The sequence below is a fragment of the Rhinoraja longicauda genome, chromosome 7 (assembly GCF_053455715.1).
Source record: "Rhinoraja longicauda isolate Sanriku21f chromosome 7, sRhiLon1.1, whole genome shotgun sequence".
Taxonomy (NCBI): Eukaryota; Metazoa; Chordata; class Chondrichthyes; order Rajiformes; family Arhynchobatidae; genus Rhinoraja; species Rhinoraja longicauda.
Window position 1 is genome coordinate 46493705 of NC_135959.1, and position 19555 is coordinate 46513259.

Sequence of the window (19555 nt, forward strand, 5' to 3'; positions counted from 1 at the left end):
GGGGGGGGCAGATCACCCAATCACAAGGTCCCTTGGACACACTCCCTGCCCTGAGGAATCACTAGTACTGTAATCTGCAAATACACAGTATCTGCAGTAACTGAGTGTTATGGCATTGAGTAACGTTTGCCATTTATGACATACAAAGTTATACTGTGGAAATCAACAATGGTGCTTTGAAACAGTGCTGTTGAATATCACAATCCCTTTAGATCAGTCTGAAGAAGGGTCTCGACCTGAAACGTCATCCATTCCTTCCCTCCAGATAATCTGCCTGTCCCGCTGAGTTACTTCAGCATTTTGTGTCTACTTTCGATTTAAACCATCATCTGCAGTTCTTTCCTACGCAATCCCTTTAAATCTACATTAGCAATGCTTTTAATGTTGTAAAAAAAGATACATGGACCTTATTTGGTCCTTTGCCATGGTCTAATACCTTTCTTGAGCAACATATTTGTCAACTCGAGTACTCTCCTCTATAAATTTATAATTTTACCATTTATATCCTCTGAATTTTTATTTCCAAAAGCATTACTTTTACATTTTTTCAGCACTGAATCACAATGATTTGGGAGCGTTTCACGTCTGCCCTCTAGATTGGGTTATTGCAAAGGCTCTACAAGTAAAAACAACTAAAATATGTTCGTCCAAATGAAAATAATATGCGGTTTATGATTACATCTCAAAACATGTACCTATAACATTAAAATGAGGTTACTCTGGAAAGACACTTCAAATATACTTGTAAATTTGAAAATAAAGGGCAGTGTAATTCTCACTTAAGGAACATACTTCTGGGAAAATCGATCTCTAGATCCAGTCCAAGTTCATATTGATTACCAGGCATATTGGGATGTTCTTCCAGGTCATCTTTAATGGTTCCAAAAACATCCAAGAAACTTTCACCATTGTCATCATTGTCCATACCTAAGAATAGATTTTCACCATAACACATCATAGAGGTTGCAGTTTTTTAGAAAAGATTACATTCTATTCATGTATACTTTTGAATCACTTTTTTGGTGATAGGCAACCATGTAAATGATCCATAAATGTAATAATTTAATATTCAATTGTCAAAGGGCAACTTAATTCTTTCTGGGTTACTCCACAATAATAATGGTAAAAATAGTGAAAATATATTACACTAATTTGTGCAACTATCACACTCCCCCAGTTTATAAAGTTTCTCTCTCCTTCCTTCAGTTGCCCACTCTGCTCAATTTCTAGCTGATTTTTTCGGGTTTGGTACACTCACATTCACAGTTGCTAATGAAACAACACATTTTACCCAGTGGAGGAACAGTTATGTTGTAAATTGACACAGTGAGGGTAATTCTCATGCAGGAACATCCTATTCAAGGATCAAGATCACCAGCAACATGAGTTACTCCAGCATTTTGTGAATAAATCGATTTGTACCAGCATCTGCAGTTATTTTCTTATATCACCAGCAACATTGTTCACCCTAATCAAGCTTATATACTAGAGATATAGGGGCATAGAGACAGAGACATTTAGTATCTGACAAATGGTGCTGAGATGCAGAGTCACATATGCCTCCAAGATAGAAGCAATTTAAAAATAAAAAAGCAACCTATCACACACTATAAATTCCTCAAGATAACCACATTTTTTCCTCTTTTGACTTTCCCCTCTATTGACGGCATCTAAAGTACAGGCAAACATAAGGCTAATGAATGACCAGATTCTCTGTTTTAAACAACCCAATTCACTTAAAATTGGGAGAACCAGGAAGGCAGTGACAATTCCTGAGGCTGTGTGACATATGCTACAAATACTAGGACTCACTTAAATGACAATAGACAGTAGGTGCAGGAGTAGGCCATTCGGCTCTTCGAGCCAGCACCGCCATTCACCGTGATCATGGCTGATCATGCACAATCAGTACCTCGTTACTGCCTTCTCCCCATATCCCCTGACTCCGCTATCATTAAGAGCTCTACCTAACTCTCTCTTGAAAGCATCCAGAGAATTGGCCTCCACTGCCTTCTGAGGCAGAGAATCGCACAGCTTCACAACTCTCTGAGTGAAAAAGTTCTTCCTCATCTCCTTTCTAAATGACTTACCCCTTATTCTTAAACTGTGGCCCCTGGTTCGGTACTCCCCCAACATCGGGAACATGTTTCCTGCCTCTAGCATGTCCAATCCCTTAATGATCTTATATGTTTCAATAAGATCCCCTCTCATCCTTCTAAATTCCAGAGTATACAAGCTCAGTTGCTCCAGTCTTTTAACGTACGACAGTCCCGCCATTCCGGAAATTAGCTCGTGAGCCTACGCTGCACTCCTTCAATAGCAAGAATGTCCTTCCTCAAGTTTGGAGACCAAAACTGCACACAATACTCCAGGTGTGATCTCACTAGGGCCCTGGACAACTGCAGAAGGACCTCTTTGCACCTATACTCAACTCCCCTTGTTATGAAGGCCAACATTCCATTGGCTTTCTTCACTGTCTGCTGTATTTGCATGCTTCCTTTCAGTGACTGATGCACTAGGACACCCAGATCTCGTTGTACTTCCCCTTTTCCTAACTTGACACCATTCAGATAATAATCTGCCTTCCTGTTCTTACCACCAAAGTGGATAACCTCACATTTATCTACATTAAACTGCATCTGCCATGCATCCGCCCACTCACACAACCTGTCCAAGTCACCCTGCAACCTCATAGCATCTTCCTCACAGTTCACACTGCCACTCAGCTTTGTGTCGTCTGCAAATTTGCTGTTACTTTTAATCCCTTCATCCAAGTTATTAATGTATATTGTAAATAGCAGCGGTCCCAGCACCGAACCTTGCAGTACCCCACTAGTCACTGCCTGCCATTCTGAAAGGGACCCATTTATCCACACTCTTTGCTTTCTGTCTGCCAACCAATTTTCTATCCATGTCAGTACCCTACACCCAATACCATGTGCTCTAACTTTGCCCACTAATCTCCTATGTGGGACCTTGTCGAAGACTTTCTGAAAGTCAAGGAACACTATATCCACCGGCTCTCCCCTGTCCATTTTCCTAGTTACATCCTCAAAAGATTTCAGAAGATTAGTCAAGCATGATTTCCCCTTCGTAAATCCATGCTGACTTGGAACGATCCTGTTACTGCTATCCAAATGCTCTGCAATTTTGTCTTTTATAATTGACTCCAACATCTTCCCCACCACCGATGTCAGACTAACTGGTCTATAATTTCCTGTTTTCTCTCTCCCTCCTTTCTTAAAAAGTGAGATAACATTAGCTACCCTCCAATCCACAGGAACTGACCCTGAATCTATGGAAAATGATCACCAATGCGTCCACAATTTCTAAAGCTACCTCCTTAAGTACCCTGGGATGCAGACCATCAGGCCCTGGGGATTTATCAGCCTTCAGTCCCATCAGTCTACCCAACACCATTTCCTGCCGAATGTGAATTTCCTTCAGTTCCTCCGTCACCCTAGGATCTCTGGCCACTAGAACATCTGGAAGATTGTTTGTGTCTTCCTTAGTGAAGTCATCTGCCATTTCCTTGTTCCCCGTAATAAATTCATATGCTTCTGCCTTCAAGGGACCCACATTTGCCTTAACTATTTTTCTCCTCTTCACGTACCTAAAGAAGCTTTTACTATCCTCCTTTATATTATTAGCTAGCTTACCTTCGTACCTCATCTTTTCTCCCCGTATTGCCTTTTTAGTTATCTTCTGTTGCTCTTTAAAAGAGTCCCAATCCTCTGGCTTCCCGCTCTTCTTTGCTATGTTATACCTCTTCTCTTTTATTTTTATGCTGTCCTTGACTTCCCTTGTCAGCCACGGGCACCTCTTACTCCCTTAGAATCTTTCCTCCTCTTTGGGATGAATTGATCCTGCACCTTCTGCATTATTCCCAGGAATACCTGCCATTGCTGTTCCACCGTCTTCCCTGCTAGGGTCTCCTTCCAGTGAAATCTGGCCAGCTCCTCCCTCATGCCTCTATAATCCCCCTTGCTATACTGTAATACTGACACTTCCGATTTTCCCTTCTCCCTCTCAAACTTATCATATCGTATCACTGCCTCCTAATTGCTCTTTTACCTTGAGTTCCCTTATCGAATCAGGTTCATTACACAACACTAAATCCAGAATCGCCTTCTCCCTGGTAGGCTCCAGTACAAGCTGTTTTAAGAATCCATCTCGGAGGCACTCCACAAACTCCATTTTCTGGGGTCCAGTACCAACCTGATTTTCCCAGTCTACCTGAATGTTGAAATCTCCCATAACCACCCAAAGAACCATTTAAGGGTCTTTTTACCTGTACAAATGAGTCAGTCATAGAGTGATACGGTGTGGAAACAGGCCCTTCAGCCCAACCTGCTCACACCGGCCAACATGTCCCAGCTACACTAGTCCTACCTGCCCGCGTTTGGTCCATATCCCTCCAAACTTGTCCTATCCATGTACCTGTCTAACTGTTCCCTGATTTATTCCTCTCATGATTTTATACACTTCAAGAAGATCACCCCTCAAGGATCACCACCCTGCGCTCCAAGGAATAGAGACCCAGCCTATTCAACCTCTCCCTGTAGCTCAGACCATCTAGTCCTGGTAACATCCTCGTAAATCTTCTCTGAGCCTTTTCAAGCTTGGCAATATCTTTCCTATAACATGGTGCCCAGAGCTGAACACAATACTCTAAATGCAGTTTCACCAATGCTTATACAACTGCATGACCTCCCAACTTCTATACTCAATACTCTGACTGATGTAGGCCAATGTGCCAAAAGCCTTTTTGACCACCTTTTCTACCTGTGACTCGACCCTCAAGGAATCATGCACCTGCACTCCTAGCAGTAACACAAGCAGTAACTGTCCCTCTGCTCTACAACACTCCCCGGAGGCCTACCATTCACTGTGTACGTCCTGCCCTTGCTAGACATCCCAAAATGCCACACCTCACATTTCTCTGTATTAAATTCCATCAACCATTCCTCAGCCCACCTGGCCAATCGGTCAAGGTCCTGCTGCAATTTTTCACAACCATCTTCACTATCTGCAAAACCACCCACTTTTGCACCATCAGCAAACTTGCTATTCTTGCCCTTTATGTTCTCATCCAAATCATTAATGTAGATGACAAACAGTAACGGTCCCAGCACCAAACCCTGAGGCATACCACTAGTCACAGGCCTCCAGTCCGAGAAGCAACCTTCCACCATCACCCTTTGCTTCCTTCCATGAAGCCAATTTGCTATCCATTGAGCTATCTCTCCTTGGATCCCATGCAATCTAACCTTCCAGAGCAGCCTACCATGCGGAATCTTGTCGAATGCCATACTGAAATCCATGTTTTCAACATCTGCAGCTCTGCCCTTATCAAAGTTGGCCTTACCCCAGTTGAGCATTTTAACACGTGGGCCCTCTCTGTCCCTATCCATAAATATCTTAAACCTAATCAAACTGTGTTCACTGGTCCCAAAAGGCTCCTCCACAAACACTTCATTTTCTAATTTCCCAATATCCAGTGTTGCCCTCTAACGTGTGGGGGACTCTACATACTGCTTGAGATCAGTCATCAAACCAATTTATACAATGTTGAAAAATGGAAAAATAAAAGAAAACAATGCACATTAATGTTTAATTTATTTAAGCAGCTAATAGATATTTCCTGAGATGGCTCTCATTGCATCTAATTTATTTTAAATGGTCCCTGGAATAAATGTTAAATTCTTTGCATTACTTACCATCAATTTAATTCACAACACTACAGGAACATTTACAGGTACTCTTTAACAACATTTAAAAAGTATCTGGACATGCATTTGAATTGTCCGCATAAGCAAGAGTTTGAAACGAGTGCTGATACGTGGGATTATTATAGATTGTCATGGAACATGGTGGGCAGTAAGACATGTTTCTGTCCTAAATGACTCCGAAAATCTACAAGTCTGCAATATCTTTTGCAATTTGCTTCTTTTAGAAGGAGGCAAATATTCAAACCAGAAATGTGTAATTGATTGCTGAAATTTTGTTTGAAACTAGGCCCAAACCTCTCCTGCATTGGTGCAGCACCGTTCCTCCCCCACTCCCCTCCCCTCCACCTCTCTCCCTTCTCCTCCCCTCCCCCCACTCCACCCCCCTTATCCCCCCTCCCCCTCCCTCCCTAGAAGATAGATTTAAACTTTAAAATGTGAATAACTTAAAAAATATAACACCGATTTCAATGAAACTTCTTTCATTAGCACCAAAGGGACAACGGTGAGTAAGGTGGGCCTAAAATTGTCGTGTTATTGTGTACCATTTTGGCTGTAGTTCAGGAACAAACAAACAAACATGAGTTTTAGTATATAGATGTCCAATTGGCAGTAGAGTGACCACCCATAAGCCAACATCGCTGATTCAATTGTACTTCTTTATACTTATTCTCTGAAGATCTCTTTTCTGTTTCACTTTAGTCATATGAAAATTAAGCTTTTCCGTCATACCTTAATTTCATCTTAAAAGCTCCAATGACTCTTTTTTGAACCTTTCTATTAAACTTGTATCCTTTCTCAAGCAAGTTAACCGCACACCTGAAATTGCTGCTACACGAGTGGTATATCTTCTGAAGGAATGCAGATGTTAAATGTCACTTGATAAAATAGGCCATTTGGACCAACTAATCCATGCAGGTATTTTCTCTCCATATCTTCTTCTTTTTCTCCTTTATCGACAATTATATCAACATATCCTTTGATTGCATTCTCTCTTATGCAGCTCCCTATTAATTATATTCATCATGACTTTTGCTTGTGGCTGGTGAACTGCACATTTGTAACACTCTTTGAGCATGATTGGACTTAGTCTAAATAAAATCCAGTACCTGATCTGCTTCTTTAAAAAAAATGATAACCAATATTGTAGTACCGTGTTCAGTTTTGGTCACCCTGCTATAGAAAGGCTGTTGTTAAGCTGGTAAGAGTGCAGAGAAGATTTAGAAGGATGTTTGGTTTAGTTTAGAGATACAGCAGGGAAACATGGCCTATGGCCCACCATGTCCGTGTTTGCCATCGATCACCCATTCACACTAGGCGCAATTTACAGCGCCCAATTCATGTACAAACCCGCACGTCTTTGGGATGTTGGAGGAAACCGGAGCAGCCGGAGGAAATCCACGCGGTCACAGGAAGAACGTGCACACTCCACACAGACAGCACCCAAGGTCAGGATTGAACCTGTGTCTCTGTTGCTGTGAGGCAGCAGCTCTACCAGCTGCGTCACTGTGCGGCCCTTTGCCAGGACTCGAGGGCCTGAGCTATATGGAGAGGTTGGGCAGGCTAAGATTTTATTCCTTAGAGCACAGAAGGATGAGGAGTGACCATATAGAGGTGTATAAAATACAAGGGGAATAGATAGGGTGAATGCACAGTCTTTTAGTCAGAGTAGGGGAATCAAGAACTAGGGGCCATAGATTTAAGGTAAGAGGGGAAAGATTGAATAGGAACCTGAGGAGCAACGTTTTCCAATTTAAGACTGAAAATACAAAGAAGAATCTATAACATTAAAAAAAAAGTATTTATGGCAGCACAGTGGCGCAGCAGCAGTAGTGTTCATGCCTTACAGCATCAGGGATCCGTGTACGATCCTGGCTATGGGTGCTATCTGTACGGACTTTGTACGTTCCCCTTGTGACGGCATGGGTTTTCTCTGGGTGCAAGTTTGTAGGTTAATTGGCTTCTGTAATTTGTCCGCAGTGTGTAGAATAGAATTAGTGTGATTGGGTGCTCGATGGTTGGCGTGGATTCGGTGGGCCAAGGAGCCTATTTCCACGCTGTAACACTTATTTGAAATGATATACAATGAAGCTGGTACTCAAGGCGCACTCTGGTGGTAGGAAATAATACTACGATGTTAGTAACCATGGGATTTAACCAGGGTTTCAATTCTATTTCTTTTATTCTGCAGGGGCTATTGGAAACACGTCAAACACCGTATCTTACTTGTTTTTTGCCCTCCCCTTTCACTTAAGTGTCAAAGCTTACCACAAAGTTCCATAGACACAGGATTCCTTTCTGCTTCGGCAATCATTTCTGCCATTGCAAGTATATCAGCTTCAATGGGATTTGAAGGTGCCTTCCTCTTTATATCCTCTATTGTTTCGACTATTTTCTCAGCATTCTCTAGGGTTATAGGTAAAAATACTGGAACAGGTACCTGCTCCAGAAATATTGCATTAATGGTTGCACATCATATGAGAAATAAGCTAAGAATGGATAATAGCCAAAGTTTAGTGTGCTGGGAAAGAGGAAACTATATTTCATTTACTCAAACACTATGGCAAAGAAAATTAACACGGTTTTAGTTTTAATATCATGACTATGTTTAAAGAATGAACTTACCGGAATAGGCATAGAAATTGGTATTGGATAGTTGTTGCAATACATGTGCATAGGCACTGGAATATAGACGGGCACAGGGATAGGCACAGGAACAAACTGAGGCTTCCAATCATCCTCTGAAATAAGAAAACAGGAAGTTTATGAAGCACATAAATATCTTCATGTCTAAGATACAAAGATAAAAACAAACCAGGAGTGAAAGACGGAGTGAAATTGAAGGAGAAAGATTGATTGGGGTAAGAGGCAGGATAAATTAAAAATTACTGGTAAAAAGTTAAATTGCCTGTTATATTTTCATTTTTGTAATATACTTTGAGATCTTATTGCAACCCTGACAGCCCCCAACAAAAATAACCATATTTCCCGAATGCATCGGAGCCATCAGTTAGTTATCTGTGCTCAGTGTTGCTGGTCAGAAAAATATTAAACACAATTTTTAGTATAAATATTAAACAATTTTAAAAAGCATATCTGAATGATACAATAAAAGCTATTTGCTGTTGTAACCTATGTAAATACAATGTAAGACTCTCATCTTTTGATGCCCTTGCCTCTTCCTTGCTCTGTTCCATAAATTAACAGGTCTTCATAATACTGCAAATGTCACCCCCTTTTATTGACCCAATTTCTTTTTGCCTCAGCTGCGATCAGATCTGACTTCATCTTTCCTGTTCCTCTTTCTCTCCTTGTCAATCCCTCTCCCCTGGGTCAACAAACGTATCACACACATTAACTGATATCTCAGGGAATTTATATTCAGCATCTCAACTTTTTTGCTGTGACATTTTTATCAAAACCAAATCTCTCTGCTATCATTTTACACTTGCATATTACCATAGGCATGAGTGTTTCATTACTTTATGGTAGTTTATGACAGCTGTCTATTATAAATGAAGAGCTAGGAATTTCTAATGGTGGTATTAAATTGAGTACAGTAGGAATGATATTACATTTGCATACACTCTTTCCATTTCATTGAAAGACTCCACTTGCCATTGATCCTGATATGCAATGTCTTGGAATAAATAATGTTACAAATATAAATGCTTGCATTCATCTTCTGATGTTATTTTTCCAGATTTTTGTGTCACCTTATTCCATTACAAGTTCAAATCTATAAAATGAAATTGCCCATGAAATATGCCAATTGTAATGATATCTGTCTGCCAGAGGCGGAAATATTATGCCTCCGTTTTGCAGCTCCCAGCTGTTTGCGTTTACAAGAGACTAACCCATGTGCTCCAACCAGCTCTGCCTTGCTTCTGAAACAGGTGTGAGTTGTGTTAATTAACTATCAATATTAAATCAAAATACAACGTTAAAGTAATAGCCAAATAAGATATTTTAATATAAGGATTGGAAAACATAGTATACTTGGTGTTGTTAACTCCTGACTTTTCATCTTACGATTTTATTTTCTAAAATCACCACACAAAGTTCTACGTAGATTGACTCATTTACTTGGGAATATTAAACCATTACAGGTGGACACAAAATGCTGGAGTAACTCAGCGGTTCAGGCAGCATCTTGGGAGAGAAGGAATGGGTAACGTTTCGGGTCAAGACCCATTCTTTCTCTCCCGAGATGCTGCATGACCCGCTGAGTTACTCCAGCATTTTATGTTCTACCTTCGATTTAAACCAGTATCTGCAATTTTTTCCCTACACATTAAACCATTACAAATGGCCTAAATTACACTGCAATAGTCGGCATCGAAGCTCTGAACAGGGTTGCTCGTAATTGTTAAAAATGCTAATATTTTACTGAGGTTATAATTAGGCATTTTTATTGCGAGACAAAAGTCTCGGTAAGCAACAGAACTTCCTGACACCTTGCAGTTAGAAGATTAAAGTTCATACCTGTTTGACAGGATTTTGACTGCATATGAGGTTTACAGTAAGTGGCCTTTGTTTGTGTCAAAGGTTTGCACAGCAATGCTTTATTTTTCAGCTCTTTTACAGGTGCTGGTGATGGTGGCAATGTCTGATTAGAAGCCTAAATAGTAAACAAAAATACTGTTAATGAAAGAAAAACTATTTATGCCTTCTGAAAAAAGGCAGTCAACATCAACATGAAGGACCCACATCACCCTGGCCACACTCTCATTTTACTTCTGCCATCGGGAGTTGCACTAATATATATATTTTTAATTTATTGAACTTCTTTTTTGTTTCCCATGTTATTTATGAGTACTGCTTTACAGACCTGTTATGCTGCAAATAAGAATTTAAAATTGCACAATTTTCAGTAGATATGACAATTAAACAATCTTGACTTCGTGTAATAAGTGTGAAACAATAACAGATAGATAAATATGCTGGAAAGGATTTCAGGTTTAAAAAAACAGAAGATGCTGCAAATTACAGGACAGTTAGTATTTCCAGATATTCTGATAAAATTCCAGATTTCTACTGCTTCATTCCAGTGTAATTTTCACCTATTTCTGATATTTAAATAAATGGCGAAATACACATTTGATACTACAGGGAAAAAAAAGAGAATTGATTTCAAACCTGACAGCCAGGTTGACTATATTCAAAGGCTCCTTTCCAATAGATTTTGGCTTAATGTCCGCACCTGTCACAGATTAAATTGAATATGGAGTGATGTGACATGATTTGTTTTCGAAAAAATAGGATGGACAAAATGACAAGGTTTTAAAGATTGTGCAGGAACAGAGGGACCTCTGTGTCCATGTGCATAAATTATTAGTGGTTGATTGAGGGTGGTGGTTGATACACGTTGATTGAGGATCTTCAACCTGAAACATGAAATTTCTTTTTCCAGTGATGCTGCCTGACCTGTTGAGCATTGCCAGCATTTTCTACTCTTATTCCAGATTTCCAGCATCTGCAATTGTTTTGATTTTCATAATCACTGAAATGCTGGGCCAATGTTGAGGATGAAGTTAATTGATGCTTCGCCCTCTACATGGCATGCTCTGCTTTTATTTGTGCTTGCCATCATCCACGGAATTACCCCATCATGCACAAAACCATTACCACTGCTAAATCTACATCCCTTGGAGGTCCTCATCTGATAGAAGATTGAGCAAGGAAGAACAATAAATTCATTGCTCTTGGGTTGCACGTACCCAAACAAAAAAGAAAAAGAAAAGGAGTTGCATAATTTTCACTGAACTCTCTTCAATGAATAGTAGCAGTCATTTTGCCTGCATTTTATGGCTTTGGGGATGTCTGCATTTATGGCTGTTAGTTCTAAATTTAGTCATTACCAGAAATAGTGAAAATTGCTGCTGTTTGTAATAACGGCTTAAAAATTGTGTGAATTTATCTGATGAGTAGGTTGATCTGTTAATTCAAGCTCAAATGTTGACTGCAGTTGGGCTTCAATCAAAAGTTATGTGACAACCCAAATTTTGTTTACATTCCATAACTAGCTAAAATTCTGCACAATGCCATTTCTCATATGGCAAACATTCTAGGAATGGATGATATACAACCGCTTCAGTTCTTGTATGAAAGCTATCTTCCTGTGCACAAACAGAATGGGGCATATTCTTCTGTAGATATGATTAAAAGGCAGGCAGTACTTAATGGTAAACAAAGCTGCCCAACTTTAAAAATAAGGTGAAAAAGTTCAAATAGATAATGAGAGTCATCTTCCACAGAAGGATCCAACGATTTTTAGTGACGTTGGACAACTGTATCGAATGGAGTGCCTACTGGAATGGTAATTTTCTTTATATTTTGTGAAGAAGTGACATTGCTCGAATCTTTGGGGCTACTGCTTCTCATTTTTGTATAAAGTAGTTTCAGCATTTTTCAAAAGAGCTGTAGAGGAATGGAATTGAACTGTAGCTCAATCCTGAATCAGGAAAGGGATTATGCTGTTTTGTCCCAAGAAGAAATCATTCACCTGGCCTGAAAGATTCAAGGAATATTTCAGGATGGATTCTTTATCTGTTATTTGTGATGAAGCCAAAGCAAAATAGAAAATGAATTTCCCTCCCAAACAAAAGCGCTGTTCTATTTGCTGAACTTAAAACTTCCCATATTATAATGTTTACTCATCCACAATGGACGATGAATGCTTCACAGATTTGATTACATACAATATTTGGGCAAATAACAGAATTCCGACTTTTATATTATAACACAATTTCTGTCAGCTTTAATTTATGTGACACAATTACAAACACTGAGCTACCCGGATAAAAGGCCCATGAATTGCAAAAAAGGGGCTATCATTTAGTTTAATTGTATCTATTAGAAACATAGAAAAAATAGGTGCAGGAGTAGGCCATTCGGCCCTTCAAGCACCGTCATTCGATATGATCATGGCTGATCATCTAAAATCAGTACCCCATTCCTGCTTTTTCCCCATATCCCTTGATTCCTTTTGCCCCAAGAGCAAAATCTAACTCTCTCTTGAAAACAACCAGTGTATTGGCCTCCACTGCCTTCTGTGGCAGAGAATTCCACAGGTTCACAACTCTCTGGGTGAAGAAATTTTTCCTCATCTCAGATCTAAATGGCCTACCCCTTATTCTTAAACTGTGACCCCTGGTTCTGGACTCCCCAACATCGGAAACATTTTTCCTGCATCTAGCCTGTCCAATCCTTTAAGAATTTTATATGTTTCTATAAAATCCCCTCTCATCCTGCTAAATTCCAGTGAATACAAGCCCAATCAACCCATTCTTTCATCATATGTCAGTCCCGCCATCCCGGGAATCAACCTGGTGAACCTACGCTGCACTCTCTCAATAGCAATAATGTCCTTCTTCAAATTAGGAGATCAAAATTGCACACAATACTCCAGGTGCGATCTCACCAGGGCCCTGTAGAACTACAGGACCTCCTTGCTCCTAAACCCAAATCCTCTCACAATGAAGGCCAACAACATGCATTAGCTTTCTTCACGCCTGCTGTACCTGCATGTTTACTTTCAGTGACTGATGTACAAGCACACCCAGGTCTCGTTGTAACTCCCCTTTTCCTAATCTGACATCATTCAGATAATAATCTGCCTTCCTGTTCTTGCCATCAAAGTGGATAACCTCACACAAAAAAAAAAAGAAACTCCGGATCAATTCTTGAATTATGATTTAAGTCATTGTTGGAATCGGACAAACAGCCACTGTAGTAGTGTTCAAGAACACTGTTGTAGATCCTGTGCCTCAAGACCGTTTCCCCATATCCTCAGATTCTCTTAACGTCCAAAAATATAATGATCACACCCTAGACATAATGTCAGAGTACCTGCAGCTTATTGAGGTAGAGAATTCTGAAGATTTTCAACCGCCTACGTAAAGGAACTTCTCTTCATTTCACGTGTAAATTGATGAATCCTCTCGAAAATACTATTCAACTCCCCGATAGAGAAAACAACCCCTTGGAATCTACTCTGTAAAAAAACTCTCTAAGTTATACTATTGTTCTAAATAACTAGTTTCTATTTCATCTCCTAATTCACTGGATTATTTTGGAATGCATTACTTCACCTGCTTTTTTTCTATTAAAGCCAGTTATGTAGTTAAAATAAATAATCAGAGGAAATGGATGTTAATGTTTCTTATTGTATCTACGTTTCAGCAGAGCCGGTTTTAAGCATTTTGTCCTTCTCAGCATATTTTTTCAAATGGTACACATTACATTTAGAGTTTATCTAAAAATTCATTTGACAAATGGATTTCACTGGCAAGACCAGTGTTTATTACTTAGCCCCAATAGTTCTTGAGAAGATGGTGATAAACCATCTTCTTGAGCTGATGCGATCTGTGTGTTGAAGAAACTCCAAGTGCTGTTGGATAATAGTTATGGTATTCATGCCCAACAATTATATATCCAACTCACGCAAATGCACAATTTGGTTTGGAACTCAACAGGTAATTGTATTCCCATATGTCTGCTGCTGACGTCTAACTCGGTGGAGGAAATTGTGTCAGTCATGCAACACGGAAACAGGCCCTTTGGCCCAACTTACCCATACCGACCAAGATGGCCATCTTCACTAATCCCACTTGTTAGGTTTAGATTTATCAATGATTTGGATGAAAATATAGGTGGGTTGATCAGTAAGTTTACAGATGATGTGAAAATTATAGGAGTTTTGGTTAAAGGATACAGAAAAATAACAATTTAGTTAGAAACAGGGCTGTGTGCTCAGTCCTCTCCTGCACTCCCTGTTCATGCACGACTGCACTGCTATGCACAGCTCAAACAGCATCCTAAAGTTTGCTGTCGACACGACCATCTTGGGCCTCATCACAGACAACAATGAGACGGCCTATAGAGAGGAGGTAAAGGCACTAAACAGCTGGTGCCAGGAAATAACCTCTCTCTCAATGTCAGCAAAACTAAAGAGATGACCGTGGACTACAGGAGACAGCGGGGGAGTGGACACCTCCCCATCCACATCGGTGATGCTGAGGTTGAAAGGGTCAGCAGTTTTAAGTTCCTCGGTGTGCACATCACTGAGGACCTTTCCTGGACACTGCACATGGACACAATAACAAAGAAGGCCCACCAGCGGCTCTTTTTCCTGAGAAGACTGAGGAAGTTTGGCATGAACGCTAGCATCCTCTCAAACGTCTACAGATGCACTATCGAGAGCCTGCTGACGGGCTGCATTACAGTCTGGTATGGGAACTGTCCTGCCCACACCCACAAATCACTACAGAGAGTGGTGAAGACGGCACAGCACATCACTGGCAACTGTCTCCCGGCCATTCAGGACATTTTCTACCGGCGGTGCCTGTGGAAGGCACGCAGCATCATCAAGGACCACAGCCACCCAGCACGCAGGCTGTTATCCATGTTACCGTCAGGCAGACGATACAGGAGAATGACTGCGCATACCAACAGATTATTTTTAATATTGTCTTTTTACCTATTTTTAATATTGTCTTTTTACCTTACTAATGTCATTTAAAAAATCTTATTTATCCGTGGAATATTACTGCTGAGATGACCCGTTGTCTTGTCAAATACATTTCATTGTACCATTGACCCTGTGCCAACCTACATATGACAAATAAAATTTATTATTAAAATTTATTATTATAAAATTTGGGCAGGAGAAATGGCAGACGAAGTTCAATCCGGATAAGTGTAAAAATGAAGATGCGGCAGACTGTGAGTGCGGATGGGGCCTCCAGACTATGGAACATTTCCTGAGCCGTGTCACGCTGCATGAGACATGCACTGTAAAGGATCTTGCAGAGGCCAACGACGTGGCACTAAAATTTGCTCGCTAATGGCAAACAGCTGTGTAATGACACGAATAAATAAATAAGTGTAATGTGAAGCAATTTGGTTAAATGCAAGAGGAGTGTACACAGTTAATGTCGAGAGCCTTAACAGCAACGATGTACAAAGGAATCTTGGGGGTTCAAGTCCTTAGCTCCCTGAAAGGAGCATCAAAGGTATATAGAGTGATAAAGAAGGTGTATGGTATGCTTGCCTTCATCAGTTGGGACATTGAGCATAGCGGTCAGAAAGTCAAGTTGCAGCTTTAAAAAATTTGTTTTGGCTGCATTTGCAGCAATGTGTGCCATTCTGGTCGCCCCATTATAGGATGGATTTGGAGGCATTGGCGAGGGCGAAAGAGTTTTATCTAGATGCTACCTGATGAGATGACATTAGCTATTCAGAACGATTGGGCAAACCTGGATTGTTTTTTCTGGAGCATTGGAGGCTAAGGGGAGACCTTTAGTTAAGGTTAGAGATACAACACGGAAACAGGCCATTCAGCCCACCGGGTCCGCGCTGACCAGTGATCCCCACATATTAACACCATCCTACACACACTAGGGACAATTTTGAACATTTACCAAGCCAATTTACCTACAAACCTATAAGGAGAAAACCCACACGGTCATGGGGAGAACGTACAAACTCCGTCCAGACAGGACCTGTAGTCAGGATCGGACCCGGGTCTCCGACGCTGCAAGTACGGAAAGCAGCAACTCTACCGCTGAGCCACCATGCCACCCTGATAGAGGTTTATAAATTATATGAGAGGCATAGTTAAGGTTGACCAGCAGCACCCCCAGGTGGAAATGTTAAGTGCTAGAGGGCATTGCTTTAAGATCAGAGGGGGAAAGTTTAAATGATATATGCAGGGCAACCTTTTTGCAGAGGGTAATGTGTGCCTGGAACGTGTTACAGGATAGTGGTGTTTAAGAGGCTTTAGGCTTGATACATGATCATGCAGGGATATGGATCACATGCAGACAGAGCGTTTAGTTTAATTTGGCATCATGTTTGGCATAGAACGGGCTGAAGGGCTGTTCCTGTGTTGCAATGTATTTTGTTCCATAAATGTCTACTTCTGACCTTATTGATAAATTAATGTAGTAAGATACATATAATGATTGCATTTTGCTAAATTATGAATATAATTCTAAACCCTAATACCATAAAATAAAACGTTGGGAGGGCACGGGGCATTCTTGGGAAAAAATTAGGTTCATGAACAATTACAGTTATAGAAAATGTATTAACTTGCAGAATACTTACTGTGACTTTAAAAGTCTGGGTCTGAACATTTTGATCTGAAACTGAAAAAATGAAAAACTTTAAGCAGGCAAAGTTGTACACTGAACAAAATATTTGAAACAATTGTGGACAAATCAATGATTTTAATCTGAAATACAAGCAAAAAAAAATCTTTACACCCAACAATCTGGTGAGCAGATCTAGTAAACATCAAATATTTTTGGAGTAGCAATGGCCTAAATTCAAACCCTGTCGACTAGAGTAAGCTAATATCGCCCATTGCTGCAACAGGAATAATAAAGTTGGACAGTGCCCTAGTCTTAGAAATGATGGGGAATGGAGGGAGACTGCCATCCACAGGTCAGACTTGATTGTTTGCTATGATGACTAAATGAAGTAATAACTTAAATGAAAACCTGCTGAGCATAAATGTGTTAATTATAATGTTCCTCTGAGCAAAAGGCCTGCCATTTATATATCCGAGAGTCAACACCTTGAGAATAGAATGTGGAAAGATTGATGTAAAAATTATTTTAAAAAGTAAGAAATTAAAAATGGTGAAATGTAGAAGTAAAGATGCTGTAGTCGACCACTAATTTAATTCAACAATTATAGGAATATACAATCATGAAATCTACTTCCAAAAGTGTAACTCTGATGTTTGATATTAATTTAATAGAAACATAGATGGAGCAGGCCATTCGGCCCTTCGGGCCAGCACCGCCATTCAATATGATCATGGCTGATCATCCAAAATCAGTTACCCGTTCCTGCTTTTTCCCCATATCCCTCTACTCCATTAGCCCCAAGAGCTAAATCTAACTCTCTCTTGAAAACATCAAGTGAATTGGCCTCCACTGCCTTTTGTGGCAGAGAATTCCACAAATTCACAACTCTGAGTGAAAAAGTTTTGCCTCAACTCAGTCCGAAATGGCCCACCCCTTATTCTTAAACTGTGACCCCTGGATCTAGACTCCCCCAACACCGGGAACATTTTCCCTGCATCTAGCCTGACCAATCCCTTAAGAATTTTATGTTTTTAGATATGATTTGAAGGAGTGTGTGAGAGAGAGAGAGAGAGAGAGAGAGAGAGGGGGGGGGAGAAGGGGGGAAAGAGAGGGGGGTAGGAGAGAAAGTGAGAGAAAAAATTGAGAGCTTGTGCGAAATAAAGAAGCGATTTTGCAGATATGATTTATTATTGAGTGTCTAGGGAGAAGGTTTCTTTGCTTTAATTCAGCGTTGCATAATATAATTTTATAGTGTTAGTGCTTAACTTACCAGAACACGATAAGAACAGATAATAAAAAAAATTATATGGGCAAAGAACACACATGTATCACATAGGACACTTCAATTATATATTTATGATAAATTGCCATCTACACCTGATTTTCTGGCAAAAAGAAAATGAAAGTCAAAGATGAGGAATTTCATTTATCTGCAGTGACTGGAGTAGATAAAATCTTTCTCCTGTAACGATTTCTGATATTCAAAAGTGTTGTACAAAGTTATAAGGAGCTTAAGAGCTTCACACAGTATTTTAACACAACTGGGAATAGGGCAGGATGGGGATGACTTTTTTTTAAATGTAGCTCCAGTGAATCATTATGATGTGGGGTACTCCAGGCCAAAGGGGTGTGAATACAGATTTAGTAACTTTGAAAGGGAAATGGAATATATACTTGAACATTTTCCAGGATGATGGGGCTGTACAGTTGATTGGAGAGGTTTTTCTAGTGCCATCACTTGCACAATGAATCAAATGGGATCCTGTGATGTACAACTTCATGCACCTTCTTGTAAAATAAACTTATACTCAAGCTGTAGTGGGTGACATTAGTAAACAGAAGCATCAAAACGATTGACCATTGTTCACTCCGTCAACAGAATTGCCAAGTAGGCAAGCAAATGTGTTAGCCATCAAAACAGTTTTAATATCTGGAGTAAATATGATTAAATGAGAACAATTATTTGAGAATGAAGATAACTTCTGGATTATATAACCTTTAATACATTACAGATTACATGGAAATAGCTGACACTAAACAGACATACAGGTCATGTTACAGAAAAGTGAGAAAATAAATTTTTCCATACTCTTATCAATTGATGGAATATCAGGAAATCAGGAAAATGGCAAATCTGGACTGCTCATTTCTCAATGAATGTCCTAAATTCTGTTCTTTAGTCAACTGGCAGAAGTATTCAACCACAATACGCGTAAATATCTTTAAGTACAGTATATCTTTTCTGGTAATGAAGCACCTACCCACATTCATGTTCTCAGGACCTTTTTGTGTAAACATGTTAGGTTCATTCTGCTGACTATAAAACTGAAGAAGGCATTGCTGATTACAAAAATGCTTCATTTCTCCTCGCCACTGAACTGTTTCACTCAGCTCTCTCTGATCTTTACAGCAGTCACATCTTGCAGCCTAAAGTGAAGGAAATTCAGTTACTTCAAGTAAAAACTTTCCAAAATACAACTTATTTCTAATTAAATAGCATAAAAGATCAGAGCATAGATTTATAAAAACCTTATATGCTTCAAATTAAATTACAGGTTAGGCCAAATTTGATGAAAGAATTCACTTGACTATTTGTCTAATAGCTTAAGTCATAGAGTCATCGAGTGATACAGTGTGGAAACAGGCCCTTCAGCCCAACTTGCCCACACCGGCCAACATGTCCCACTACATTAGTCCCACCTGCCCGCATTTAGTCCATATCTCTCC

The 19555-nt window shown here is 39.9% G+C and overlaps 1 protein-coding gene across 2 annotated transcripts in view; it reads right to left on the reverse strand.

Annotated features, from left to right (window-relative positions):
• zmym2 (zinc finger, MYM-type 2) overlaps window positions 1-19555 on the reverse strand; it is a 119356-nt gene that overhangs the window by 15445 nt on the left and 84356 nt on the right. For both annotated transcript variants that reach the window (XM_078402451.1, XM_078402452.1), the window contains exons 13-18: window positions 19090-19255; window positions 16842-16882; window positions 10215-10350; window positions 8355-8470; window positions 7998-8169; window positions 793-927 (exon numbers count right to left, since the gene is read on the reverse strand). In XM_078402451.1, the coding sequence (XP_078258577.1) occupies window positions 793-927; window positions 7998-8169; window positions 8355-8470; window positions 10215-10350; window positions 16842-16882; window positions 19090-19255 (766 nt within the window). The remainder of the gene's footprint in view (window positions 1-792; window positions 928-7997; window positions 8170-8354; window positions 8471-10214; window positions 10351-16841; window positions 16883-19089; window positions 19256-19555) is intronic.